The 13,830-nt window shown below is 43.8% G+C and overlaps 1 protein-coding gene across 1 annotated transcript; it reads right to left on the bottom strand.

Annotated features, from left to right (window-relative positions):
* Positions 1-213: 213 nt before the first annotated feature.
* On the bottom strand, positions 214-5,019 carry actb2 (actin, beta 2). Its single transcript, XM_050068492.1, has 6 exons — positions 4,869-5,019; positions 3,295-3,424; positions 2,310-2,549; positions 1,439-1,877; positions 1,152-1,333; positions 214-1,028 (listed from the first exon to the last, which is right to left on the bottom strand). The coding sequence occupies exons 2-6, from the start codon at positions 3,415-3,417 to the stop codon at positions 885-887; spliced, it is 1,128 nt and encodes a 375-aa protein (XP_049924449.1). The 5' UTR covers positions 3,418-3,424; positions 4,869-5,019; the 3' UTR covers positions 214-884.
* Positions 5,020-13,830: the final 8,811 nt, after the last annotated feature.

Genomic DNA, 13,830 nt, shown 5'->3' on the forward strand with positions numbered 1-13,830 from the left:
GATGCACAAAAGCTTCACTCAGACAAAATTAAAGATGGATGAATGAGGTTGAATATTTGCAGCAATTAAGACCTCAAATTTGAGACTGACTTTGAAGACTTACTAGAAATAAATCAAGTCTAGGCAGCACTTAAAGCAAAAAGCTAAGTTGTTCTTTAGCTTTCAGTAGCTCAACAGTTAAATACACAGTTCACAGAAGACAAGAGTCAGACGTCATGTCGGAACACATGTGCACTTTATTGGGATTGTTTAGTCAGTGTACAGGTTGGCCCCACCGGTCTGGCACCCCATGTTACCCCATCACTTCGAGACCCCTTGCCCCACCACCCCGGGGATGAAACCTCCAACAGGGGGAAGAAGAGGTCACGATTGGGTTTTGCATAACAAAAACAAAAAAATTAACAGGACCAAGATATTTTTAAGGCTGAAAGTACAAAAAACCCAGACATAATTTACATACAAGCGATACTACAACCATGTTTAAGTATGCGCCAACCACTGGGCAGCCTTCACAGAGGCGAATACGTGTCTGAACAATGCAGTTAACATTTGGAATCATGTGTCTGAACAATGCAGTTAACAAACATTTGGAATGACTCAAAAGAAAAACAAAATGTACATTTTTTAAGTCCCCAGATGCAACTGCAGAATCCTGGGGTGCTTTTTTTTTTAATAACCTAGCCAAAAACATTACGGTCTCCTTCATCGTTCCAGTTTTTTAAAATCCTGAGTCAAGCGCCAAAAATAACTGAAGCCATGCCAATGAGTTGGTCATCTAGGCTCTGCGCCTGAGTGTGTATGAGAAATGTGTGGTGTGTGGTTGTTTTGCACAGAGCTGAAGTTGTTGGGCGTTTGGTCGGGGAGGGGGAGGAGGAACAGTCTGTTTAGAAGCATTTGCGGTGGACGATGGAGGGGCCGGACTCATCGTACTCCTGCTTGCTGATCCACATCTGCTGGAAGGTGGACAGGGAGGCCAGGATGGAGCCTCCGATCCAGACAGAGTATTTACGCTCTGGTGGGGCAATGATCTGCAGAGAGAAGGCGAGAAACACCGTTAGCATACCATAGCATTTCACTCACATATGTTAACCTGTCACTATGTAGGCAGCAGCTAAGTGTCACTCTGTGGACTCTGGATCAAGTCAGCTCACCTTGATCTTCATGGTGGATGGGGCCAGGGCTGTGATCTCCTTCTGCATCCTGTCAGCGATGCCTGGGTACATGGTGGTACCTCCAGACAGCACGGTGTTGGCGTACAGGTCCTTACGGATGTCGACGTCGCACTTCATGATGCTGTTGTAGGTGGTCTCGTGGATTCCGCAGGACTCCATACCTGAGAGCAGAGACAAAAACACTCGTCAGTATGTTGAAGTGCATTATAACCATAAGAGTTTAGCATGTTCTTAGCGTGTAGCGCAGGTTAAGTTTGGAAACGTACCAAGGAAGGAAGGCTGGAAGAGGGCCTCTGGGCAACGGAACCTCTCATTGCCGATGGTGATGACCTGTCCGTCAGGCAGCTCGTAGCTCTTCTCCAGGGAGGAGGAGGAGGCAGCAGTGCCCATCTCCTGCTCGAAGTCCAGGGCGACGTAGCACAGCTTCTCCTTGATGTCACGCACGATTTCCCTCTCGGCTGTGGTGGTGAAGGAGTAGCCACGCTCTGTCAGGATCTTCATGAGGTAGTCTGTGAGGTCGCGGCCGGCCAAGTCCAGACGCAGGATGGCGTGGGGCAGGGCATAGCCCTCGTAGATGGGCACTGTGTGGGTCACACCATCACCGGAGTCCATGACAATACCAGTGGTACGACCAGAGGCATACAGGGACAGCACAGCCTGGATGGCAACGTACATGGCGGGGGTGTTGAAGGTCTCGAACATAATCTGTAAAGAGAAAGAAAAGCAGTTTAGTATTGTCACTTAGAGATGAGAAAAGTCTTTAGCGTCTGTGGCCACTGCACTCACTACATGCATTACTGTGAGGCTATGATTTAAGTTAGTAGAGGAAAAAAAGTGCAGAAAAATCAACATTCCTTCACACTTGTGCATGTCAGATGTCTATTAGGTGCTGATCTACTGACTCAGCTAGACACAAGTGCAGATAAGGCACACAGTCAAGAGAGACCTGTTGATGATAGATCATCTTATAGGAGAGAGGTCCTGGAGGAGAGGGGGAGGAAGGAGCAAGTGAGAATGGGATGAAGAGGGGAGACCAAGGAGGAAATGAGGCAACTAGCTCTGAACCTTAAAAAAGGTACGGTCTGGCTGAACTAGATATGCTACAACTCTACATGTGCACATTTAAAGGGTGTGTACCTGGGTCATCTTCTCCCTGTTGGCTTTGGGGTTCAGGGGGGCCTCTGTGAGCAGGACAGGGTGCTCCTCAGGGGCAACTCTCAGCTCGTTGTAGAAGGTGTGATGCCAGATCTTCTCCATGTCATCCCAGTTGGTCACAATACCGTGCTCAATGGGGTACTTCAGGGTCAGGATACCCCTCTTGCTCTGGGCTTCATCACCAACGTAGCTGTCCTTCTGGCCCATACCCACCATCACTCCCTGGACAAGAGATAACAGATTGTTAACATACTGTGCACTGAAACTTAAATTAACCAAAATAATTCTGCAATAACACATTGAGATAAGTGGGCCCTTTTATATCTAGTTACAGGCAGCCATCTTGACTACATGTACTTTGGTGGTTATTTAATAGCACACCAATTTCACGATGGCTGTAAGTATACAAAAGGTGGTCTAGCTGCTATTAAGTCTTATTAACTGCATAACATTTGAGCCAAACTTAAGATGTCATTTGAGATATTAACACTTAATTTTGTTTAAATATATTTAGATTAAATTAAGACTGTAAATGTAGGCATTAACATCTGTGATAAGTTATTATAATTAGCACAAAGGCTAATTGAAATTAATTACTGCTTTATTCTGTATACTAAGTGTATGCAAGTATATTTATATTGTGTGTATGCACAGTTTGTATTTAAAGAAGTGAAATAGCTTGTCAATATTCAGTTAGTTGATTAATGAAATCAAAAGTGTGTATATACATTCATGTTTAAGATAAATTAAGGTGTGTAAATAGTAAATATTATGCTAAGAATTGTAAGTATGATTTATTATTAATATTTTATTCTTAAAGAAGTAGGATTAAATGCATTTTTTTCTTGTTGCAATCCTTATTTTATTATGTCTTTTTCTCTTATTAATTACGTTTAACAACTTTTTTGGTTGCATTTTTTTTCAAAATAAATACATCAGTCAATCCTGTTGGAGATCAATCACTCACCTGATGCCTGGGGCGACCGACGATGGAGGGAAAGACAGCACGAGGGGCGTCGTCTCCGGCGAATCCGGCTTTGCACATACCGGATCCGTTGTCAACAACCAGTGCGGCGATTTCATCTTCCATGGCTGAACTGTGAAGAGCAGAAACACAACCGGTAAGTCTCACATCCGCCTCCGAGCAGCGCCTGACACTCTGACTTCCTGTTCACTCAACTAGATGCAGTTCACTAGACTAGCCGCTGGGTGGAGCTCGTGCCGCACATTCCGACCGAGCCAGACAAAAGGAAGTGGCGCTGCATTCTGTTATTACCATATAAGGACATGGTTCGGTTTTGAGCAGCTTTGCGGCTACCGGCGCCATGGCGCGCGGCCAGGCAGGGCGACAGAGTACAGCGAGAGAAAAGGAACATTCGACATTATCAGAGCCGGCACCGCGCGACCACTCCCTCCGGGTCACAACCGTTAACTTCCTCTGCTGCCGTCACGTCAGTGCTTAATCACACTTTGTTAAAGACCCGGCAGAAATCTTTGCTTCAATATCACTGCGTCATACTCAACTGCTTCATTCATTTCACTCAACATGACTGACACACGACCGCAGACACCATTACTACCAGTTCAATATATTACTGACAGCCTTTTAACACTGGGAGTTAATTAAAATAAAATCAAGTTGCATAATGACTCATGAATGGTCACAAGTCCTTGACTGATGCTCCATTTCCTGAAAGCCACGCCTTTTATAATGGGTGGATGAATCGCCATTTCCCCTTTTCCCCCTTATGCAAACTGGCTAGACCGGAAATCATTTAAAGACAGATCTATCCATTTAAGCTTTTAAATTTATTCTTTTAACAGGCCTCATAATCTTGGACCTTTTTTTATTTTTATAAATTATTATAATGTTGAAGTAAAAATCTAACACGACCAGGAAGTGGACACAAGCGTCCATTAAAAAAAATAAAATAAAATAAAACTTTATTAAAAATTGCCACTGCTGCAAGTCTGAAGGGCGGTGCTAGCATGATGTGGCTAAGCTAATATGCTAAAGTAGGTCACACCCCGCCGCATCGGGCGCACAAAGGGAGCAGCCGGGATCCAGACGACCCCAACTCAAAGCCTCTTTCAAAGTACCCTGCTGAGGGGAAGAGATGCAAACCAGCACGGCAAAGACAAATGCAAATGTTGTTCAATCACACGTTGAAAAGACCCAGCCCACGTAGGACCGTTGTCTCGCAGGGTAACATTAATTATAAGCCGGCTAACGGTACACCCAAAAGCACCTGTGAGTCGCATTAGCACAAGTTCAGCGGTGTCTTGCAGTCACCACTGCATATCTTAACACAGGCACATACACTTCCTGGTTTCCGCAATTTTTACTTTTAAAACCATAAAGTTAAATTAGCAGTACAGTTGATGTGTGGCAGGACAAAGAGCCTCGTGGTCACTTCAATCTTTTGCATTCAAAATGGCAAATTTCAGACAGCTGCGTTTTAAATAAACAAATTAACTCGATGTTTACATGAAACATGAATCTAAAATTAGAAATACAAGCATCAGTTCGTGTCTCCTTACCTTTGGGTGGGGGGCTTTTCGCTTTAAGGGAACCGGTTTCAGGCAAATGATATCCCGCACAAGCTGCGTGTGACGGCGCTCAGAGTGAATCCGTTAGCTGTGGGCGCATGTTTTTTATACTGCGTCAGTTGCCCGGCTCTAGCCATAAAAGGTAAACTTTCGGAATAGCGCCCTCTGATTGGTCCGGCGTCATGCACTGGGGCACTGTGCTGCACTGGGCGCTCGCGATTTGAGGGAGAGGGAGAGAGGGAGGCGATAATAGCAAAGGATTGGAGAAAATAAAAGGGAAGGGATTGATGTTGTGAGGCCTAGTAAAGCCTAATCTCTTCATATTCTCTTTTATATACATGTTAAATCATGTTTAAGCTTTTATACGTGTTAAAATGTCCTCCGTGCACCTGTTCGGGGCTGGTTGGCACACTGACAGAGCTCAGCAGCAAAGGACTCCTCCCTGTGAAGGCTGCAAAGGCCCAAGACTTTCATCCAGAGCTGCCCTCATTCCCAGCTCCTTTCTTTAGATTACATGACTCTATTTGATTATTCCAGACAACACAGAGGGTGGGGGGGCGATGCTGATGTTGCTGTCCACTTTGAAAACCAGCTGTAAGCTCAGTGGGAGCCACAGCCACTGCATCACCAGGTCACACACATGGCACACACACACACACACACACACACACACAGTGGTGGAGCTGATCTGCCACAAGCTAGGGATGACCACTTATGTTATGTAGGCCACCCTTCGCCATAGTGCTCACTGATAATGTTCATTTATTGATTAAGTATTTGTGCTTTGTGGCTACAGGCTCTTTGGGCTCCTCCTGAATATCCTGCCAGAGGCTGGCTGCTCTGCCTCTGCATGAGATTTGATAGTTTGACAAAGGTGTGTCGTTTCAGGGGAGGATGGGGTTTGTTAGGATTGCCAGATTTTAATGGTGCTTGCAGTGTACTAGATGTTATAAATAGAGTTAGATAGTAGTGCTCAGACAGTGTACCTTGTGATAATAACAAAAAAAGCCCCAAAATACAGCTGAGTGAAAGTGGAGGTTTTCAGTTGCTTTTTCAGCCATCTGTCTATCATATAGGAAACACCTAGGTTAGGGGATGGCAACCTTTACTATCAAAAGAACCCAAAAAATCTCTCTGGAGCTGCAAAACATATTTGAGCCTTACAATAAGTAGCACTACTACTAACACAGCCTGTGAAGTCTAAATGAGCCTATCAGCATCACTCAAAGGTCTGAATTAGCTTTGGTCTAACGTATACTGAAGCATATGGACGTGAGGCGACAAACTTTATTTAAAGACTAACATTTTGACACAAGGTGCATCTTCATCTGAGTCCAATAATGAGCATTCATTCATTTGTTTTACCACAAGGTGGCCACTGTGCAGTGGATTGTTAGTGATTATTTGGTGCTTTAACTTTGCAGCGTTGGTGGTAAAAGCAACCAAATCTGTCCAAGCACAATTAAATTCTCTTTTGACTTTTCCTCTTCTGGATTCAGGGTCTATTGCCCCTTTTACACTGCCTGTTCAAGGTGGGGATATTGTGTTGCTGTGCCGCCTTTTTGTTCTGTATAAAAGGTACGATCGTGGAAAAGGGGGGACAGATATGTCTCGCCTTTAAGCCGGTGACAAGGGTAGTAACAGCGCAGAGGTGAGGTTGGCGTAAAAGGGACAGCTGGCATGATGACATTTTATGTGTACAACCGACCACTGAGAGATTTAAAAAGCAGCTAGCAGTTAGCCGCTAACTCAAAGTAGGAGCTCAGCGGCTGAAAACATGTCTGCAATTTGGGGAAACACTGAGGTCCAGGAGCTCCTCACCCTGAGAGAGGGCAAGATCAGCTGCCATATTACAGAGATGGTAAATTATTGTTGCTGCCAGGTTATGCTGTTGTTAATGTTTAGAAAGCACTGCCGACAAGTATGTAATATGTCACACTTGAGGCCGACACTGTTGTGTAAAGCGTCGTGGCCATCATGCCTCTTGACTCCGGGATGCTGGCATACTGTCTAAAATCACACATTATGCCGCCGTTGTTTGGCTTTGTGTAAAAATGCAAAGGCGGTGTAAAGACGGGACTTCGTAGTGGCCCCATAGTGCGATCTCCAGGAGCTGGGGAGACTTAGGAAATGGCGCCAGGCCGTGTGGAGCACATTTTAGATGACGAAACGTTTTTTTATTTGGTGTATAGGCCACACAGAGGGAAGCACTTTAGGCCTACAACAATGATAAATGAAAATTCAAAATGTTAAAAAATAACCGTTATTCATTTCCACATAATTTTAGTCAAAACCACAGGAGGAGGGCTTAAGAGCCGCAGGTTGCCCACCCCCTTATCAAAGCTATTGTGTGCCATTTTGAACCATTATGAAACAGGAAGACTCTCTGTCAGCACTCCCTGTCCTCCAGCTTCATCAACCAAACCCCTTTGATTTACCTTTTTACCTGCTTTTATTCACCTTTATTATTCGTATTATCGCTCCTATTTTCCACCTCCTGGTCCACTGGACTTTTAAAATATTGAGGCCTCTCGCCCTCTGCCTCATTCACATCATGACTAATGAGGCCCATGTGACACGATCTCAGACTTAGATTTTAAGGCTAGCCAAGGGCCTGTAGGCTAGTAAAATTTCCATCCACTGATTCACTGCCACATTAAGTCTCTGTACATCATCAGACCATTATCATAAATTATACCACTCCACTCTCCTTTTTTTTCACATCTCACTCTTTCTCTTCTCTGCCCTTCTGTCAACTATCTTCTCCTTAAAACATGTGGTACACACTACCATTCACTTTGTGCTGTGTGTGTTAGCGGACTGGCCGGGCAGCTTCAGTGCCATTTAAAGCTCTAACTGAGGCCACTGAGACATGCAGCAACTTCTTCTCTTCCTCCTTTACCACTTCCCCTTCCTCTCTCTCAGTTACACCAACTCCTATTTTTTTTTCTCTTTTCTTCTCTTCCTTGTCCTCATTCATGCTGTGAAAAGTTGCCTTTAAATGGACACTATTGGTTCATGTGACCCCTTTAAATCAGCTGCAACAACAGCTGCTTGTGTAACTTCCCCCTAACCCTGCAGATTCTGAAAGGGTTAATTTCAGGCCATGTTACAAACACCCTGCTCCCAGACTTAAATAATTATTCTGTGGTGATAAACATTTAATTAAAGGGAACAATCAGAGCTGCACCTGTCATTTCACCCACGTCAAGCTTTGACTCCAGGGAAACACTCTCTGTAGAGACGATGTTAGAGGCTTTGCAGATGAAAGGGAGTGCGTTTAAGGTGATCAAAGGTCTACTGGGCCCACTTATTGATTTACAGGTCTTAAATCTCATAGTAAAGGGTCAAATCTCAAACCTACTTTATCCCTGTGTTACCTATTTTAGCCTCGTCTTTTCATTTATCGTCATTTCATTGGTGATAATGTTGCATTTCTGTAATGACGGAGGGGAAAGGGTTGGTTCAGGTGTCTTGAACCTTGTTTCTCCATGTTGACACTGTGAAAGAATAAACAGGGATTGGCTGGGAAATATTTAATCTGGCTTTAAGGGAGTGCCTCTGGGTCAAGCTGACAGTGTGTGTGTGTGTCTATACATTTGCACATACATGGGTTAGTGAGTGAGTGAGTCATGTTACAGCCCCGCCTACACCGATTCAAGTGGGAAACAGTTTGTGGCGTGACATATTCTTCTGAATTTACTCCTGCATAAGAGTGAAAGTACGGATTATTTTCACTTCAGTATCACTTTGTTAAACATTCAGTGTGTAAGATTTAAGGGGATTTAGTGGCGTCTAGCGATGAGGATTGCAGCTTGTGACAAGCTAAAACTTCTCTCAGTTAGAATTCCCTAAGTGTGCATTGTTCAAGAGGTTTTTACCAGGAGCTGAATTATCCACAAAGGTCTCTTCCTCTTCAAAACAAAAGGGCTGTTGATTTAAATAGTTAAAAACACTGAATAAAACAGTTTCATGTTACGAATCAGTGTTTTTCAGATGCTGTTTGGCACATTGCGGACAGGCTGCTAGCCCAGCACCTGCAACAGTGTGCTTACATTTTCTGTCCGATAACTTAATGTGATTCAGATTCAGACATTCAGGAAGTTTTTACTGGGAGCCAAATTATCCGCAGAGGTCTCTTCCACTCCAAAAGTAATGGAACAGGTGATTAAAACTGTTTTAAACCTGGACCTGGTGATTAAGACCAGTCAGACCACTGAATAAGCAGTTTCACGTTAAAAATCTGCGTTTCTGGGGCGTTGGTGTCTTAGTGGATAGAGCAGGCGCCCCATGTACAAGGCTGTTGCCGCAGCAGCCCGGGTTCGAATCCAGCCTGTGGCCCTTTGCTGCATGTCATCAATTCTCTCTCTCCCCCTTTCACACTTGTCTGTCGTTCAGCGTTTCTTCAATGATGTTCGGCATGTCAGAGACTGGCCACTAACCCAGCAACTGTTAAAGTGTACCCACCTTTTTCTCTGATAACTTCAGATTCAGATGTTCAGGAGGTTTTTATCGGGAGCCGAATTATCAACAGAGGTCTGTTCCTCTCCTAAACAAACAGACCAGGTGATCAAAACCGTTTAAAATAGTGAATAAGGCAGTTTCACGTTACAAATTAATGTTTTTCAGATGCTGTTTGGCTCATCGCAGACAGGCTAGCTCAGCTCGCCTTTTTCCTCTGATAACTTAATGTGTGCTAATTGTATGTCTAATCCAGACAATAAGGAGGTTTTTACCGTGAGCCAAATTATCCACAGAGGCCTTCGCCACTCCCAAAAGAGGGACCAGGTGATTTTAACCAGTAAAAACACTGACTAAAACAGTTTCATGTTACAAGTCAGTGTTTTTCAGCACCTGCTAACGTATGCTCACCTTTTTTCTCTGATAACTTAAGATCCAGACAGTCAGAAGGTTTTTACCAAGAGCTAAATTATCTGAAGAGCTGCTAACTATGGTGGCCAATGTAAAAATGCAAATGACCCCAACTAGAGCCAGTTTATGGTTTGTATACATTCTGGGCTACTGTAGAAACATGGCAGTGCAACATGGTGATCTCCATAGAGAGATTGCAATGCTGTAGATAAGGATTCGTTCCCCATATAAATATAAACGCTCACTACAAGGTAACGGAAACACTGTGATTTTTTTTCCAGGTGATTATACACTAAGGAAAACATGCTTATTATATCCCATTTCTGCCAGTATCTCACCCTAAATCCTGCACACTGGGCCTTTAAATCAGCTGTCAGTCATCTTAGGTAAGCAGGACTTTGGATATGCATTTACTCATGTATGTGTGTGCACTGTTAGTAATTGAGAGGTCTCTGGTTAAGTGGTGTGTTGTCAACACTCTTCAGTTGGAATTTCTACAAGCCAAGTGCCTGGAATAGTGTCCTGGGAAGACTCCTCTCATGTGTCATAACAGTGTGTGTGTGTATGTTTACACCAGTGAAACGCAGGCTCTCTGAACCTGCACCTTGCTGCCAAGCTCCTTAATGCAACAGAGCTAATGATTTTTTCGGAGGATCTTTCATCCAGACAGAAGTTTACACACAGGCCCTCATGGTGTTGTCTTTAACAATTCTTACAACAAGTTGTGATTATCTAAATAAGCCGTTCATCAAACTAAGTGACACTTCAATGAGAGCAACAAGTAGAAGCTCTGCCAGGCTTGAACCTGTCCTTTACAGTCAGGGAGAGTTCAGAAGCTACTGAAGATAACTGTAATTTAGTTGTAAAAGCTCTCTGCCCTTTAGCAAAAACACCTCATCTGTATGTTTCTACGAAAATGATGTTCAGCAGCTTGACCGAGCGGCCACCAGCGGAGGCCAACGTGGGGCCAGAGTCAGCTGGTACAAAGGTTTTCAGCCAGGTGAATTGTTCAGCTGTACCTTTCAATGCTTGTTAGTGTTTTTTCTGTGTGGCATTCAAGAGCCTGGGGCCTTAACCTGGAGTATCATAACTCACCCATGTCAGTGACTGGTGATACTGACATGGATTGAACACAATCTGCAGTGTTCCGGTGGGGAAAACCCTCCTGAATGTGGCTTAGAGAGTTTTGCATTTGAAGGCCGCACTGCACAAACAGCTTTTGCTAGTAAAGCACTGTTTGAGGGCCTTATTCCCGTCAACATGACCACAAGGTTTTCCATGATATAAAAGTTTATCACCTTGTTTAACCCCCCGCCAAGTGAGTAGGTCTGTCTCCAGTGCCTTAAAGCAGTGGTTCTCAAACCTTTTTTTCAATATTATATCCCCTTTAAAATACTTTATCAGCCAAGTAGCCCCTGACCAAATGTAAACATGAACATGGTTGCGTTCGTTACAGCCGTGAAAGATGGCATTAAAAATACACTTAAGCCCTGTTTCAACCAAACACTTTAGGCATGGAACCAAAAGTAACCCTTCAGATAACCGGTTCCACCACAAACAGTACCCTTAAATGTGGGCGGGGTTGTTGTCACTCACTGCTCTGTCCAGCACTCACTGTATTTCCTCCTTTATCAGTCTGCACCTTGTTTATCGTCCACAGAACGAGGCTGCACACTGACAATTCAGAACAAAATACAACAGGCTGCAGTGAGAGTCTCTCTCCATGGGATATTAAAAATAGCGGGTTTGTGTATTTAGTCCTTCTCAGTCAAGCTCAGGGGTTTAGTGTTGCTGGAGCCCACAGGAACGACACTCCAGAGCGATTTTTTTTTCTTCTCCGAGTGAGGATTAGAATATATGCAGTTCACATAAACCTGTCGAAATCTAAACTAAAAGTGTCTGTTATAAAAAAACTAAAGTGATGGTCAAAGTTGTCACAGTGAAATTTAAGGTGTGTTGATGGATTCACATCGTCAACTCATGCATTGAGTAACATTACAAGTTAACGTTCCACCTTAAAAGTCACCGGCAGTCGGCCCAGTGAATTAAATTATATCTCAGACTCCAGCTGCTGTGAGAGGCACCAAAACATCCTTTCATTTTATAGTGACAGTTCACTAATAAAACTCTCCACAGTATGAACAGTGGTTACATGAGCCTCAAAGATTGATTGCGCTTTCAAGTCTCTACAGTAAATTCGTCGCTGGAGTCAGCAGCTGCTGTTAGCTTAGCACAAACACTGGGAATAGGTGGAAACATCCAGCCTGGCTCCGTCCATAGGTAACAAAATCAACCTGAAGTTCACAAATGTAAATGTTGCAAATGTTTGTGCTGACACAAACAAATGAGATGTTACAGGATCAGTACTGAAATGCTCCTAGGTGTATTTTGTTACCTTTGGACAGGCTAGCTGTTTCCCCTTGTTTCCAGTCTTCATGCTAAGCTAAGCTAACTAGCGGTGGGCTGCAGCTTCTTAATCAATATGTGGAATGTTTGATACTCAGTTTCTGTACCCCCACATTCACCTTTGGGGGTACCTCACCTATAAAGGGGTGTTACCTCTCCCCTTTTGCTGTTCGTGGGAGAGGTAAGTGACATTGCTTTGATGGTAATTTCCATGTTTTAGCGCTGTTTAGATGTGTATGAGTTCATTTTATGCTAACATATTCCTGTATCACTTAATCTGGGCTCGAGTTTGTATGGTTGTCAGGTATGTTTTCTGTTTTATCGCACTTAATTAAATGTAACATGGCCGCCCTTTATGCTGTTGAACTCCGTGGTAGAGGGGCTCGAGGATTTTGTTTCTACCTCTCGCTGTCAGGAACAAACGGAGATTGCCTCCAAAGATATCCACAGTATCTTTATGCTAAGCTAAGCTAACTGGCTGCTGCTTAGCTTTTAATTTTAATTGACAATGAGACAGATATCAGAAGTGACAGTGGTATCAATCTTGTCATGTGATTCTCCGCAAGAAAGCGAATCGTTTCTCCAAAATGTCAAACTATTCATTTTAACTTCTTGTTTTTTTGTCTAAAGGAGGAAATGCCAACATTGAGGCATTCAGCTCGACCTCACGTGACCTTTCCCAAACATTTATACATACTATCACACACACACACACACATGTGCGAAGATGCAGTGAAGCAAGAATGAAACTTCTGTAGGTGACAAAGTGCATTTCCAACATGACATCATATATTTCACATCATCTTCCTCTTATCTCTCTTTACCAACATCTTCACTCCACTCAGATCCAGTCTGATGGTTGTATCTTTCGCTCCCACCTCATGCTTTTTGTTTTCCTCTTTGGATGTCCACATTTGCAGGCCTTAGCTTTCAACCTCACTCAAGGCTAATTGCAACTAATGTTTTTTGTATTGAGCTGCAGCCTTGTAGTCTAATAGCAGTGAGACTCAAGGCAGCAGATGTTTAACTCTTTCTGCCTGTGTGTGTGTGTGTATAATAGATATAGTATTCATGTCCACCCCCTATGGCCGGCTTTACCCATTAGCAACAGGCCTTTCATGGTTCCTCTCCCCTCCCCCGCAAACACACCCACATATACACCAAACATGCCCTTGTTAAAGCCTCGGCTTCCCGGTGCCATGAGTGCCAGAAAATATCAAATCTTCCTCAGAATCAGAGCGACAGAGAGAGGAAGAGGAGGAGACAGCGTTAATGTAGACAGAGAGGAGAGAGGAGGAGGAGGTTGTGAAACTAAATCAGTCCATGATGGCCTTCTTAGGTTGAAAGCAAAGAGAAACTTGCGGCATCTTTACTCATTAGAGGAACAGGAAGTCATGTGGGAGGGGTTTGGTAATGCAAGGAGTGGCAGCGCTGCAGAACAGACTGCTTCTTCTTCTTCTGTGGTGCTGCTGCTGGCTAACTAGTTACCATATTTGAAGAGAAAAAACTGAGCTGATGACGTCACACAGGGGTGTTACAACACCATCAGTTCACTGGTAAACACTGAGACAACGCAGGCACATATGCACACTCAAACACACACACACAGACACACAGACACACAGACACACACACACACACACACACACACACACATGAATGCTTAATAAGGCTG

The sequence above is a fragment of the Epinephelus moara genome, chromosome 18, assembly GCF_006386435.1.
Source record: "Epinephelus moara isolate mb chromosome 18, YSFRI_EMoa_1.0, whole genome shotgun sequence".
Classification (NCBI taxonomy): domain Eukaryota; kingdom Metazoa; phylum Chordata; class Actinopteri; order Perciformes; family Serranidae; genus Epinephelus; species Epinephelus moara.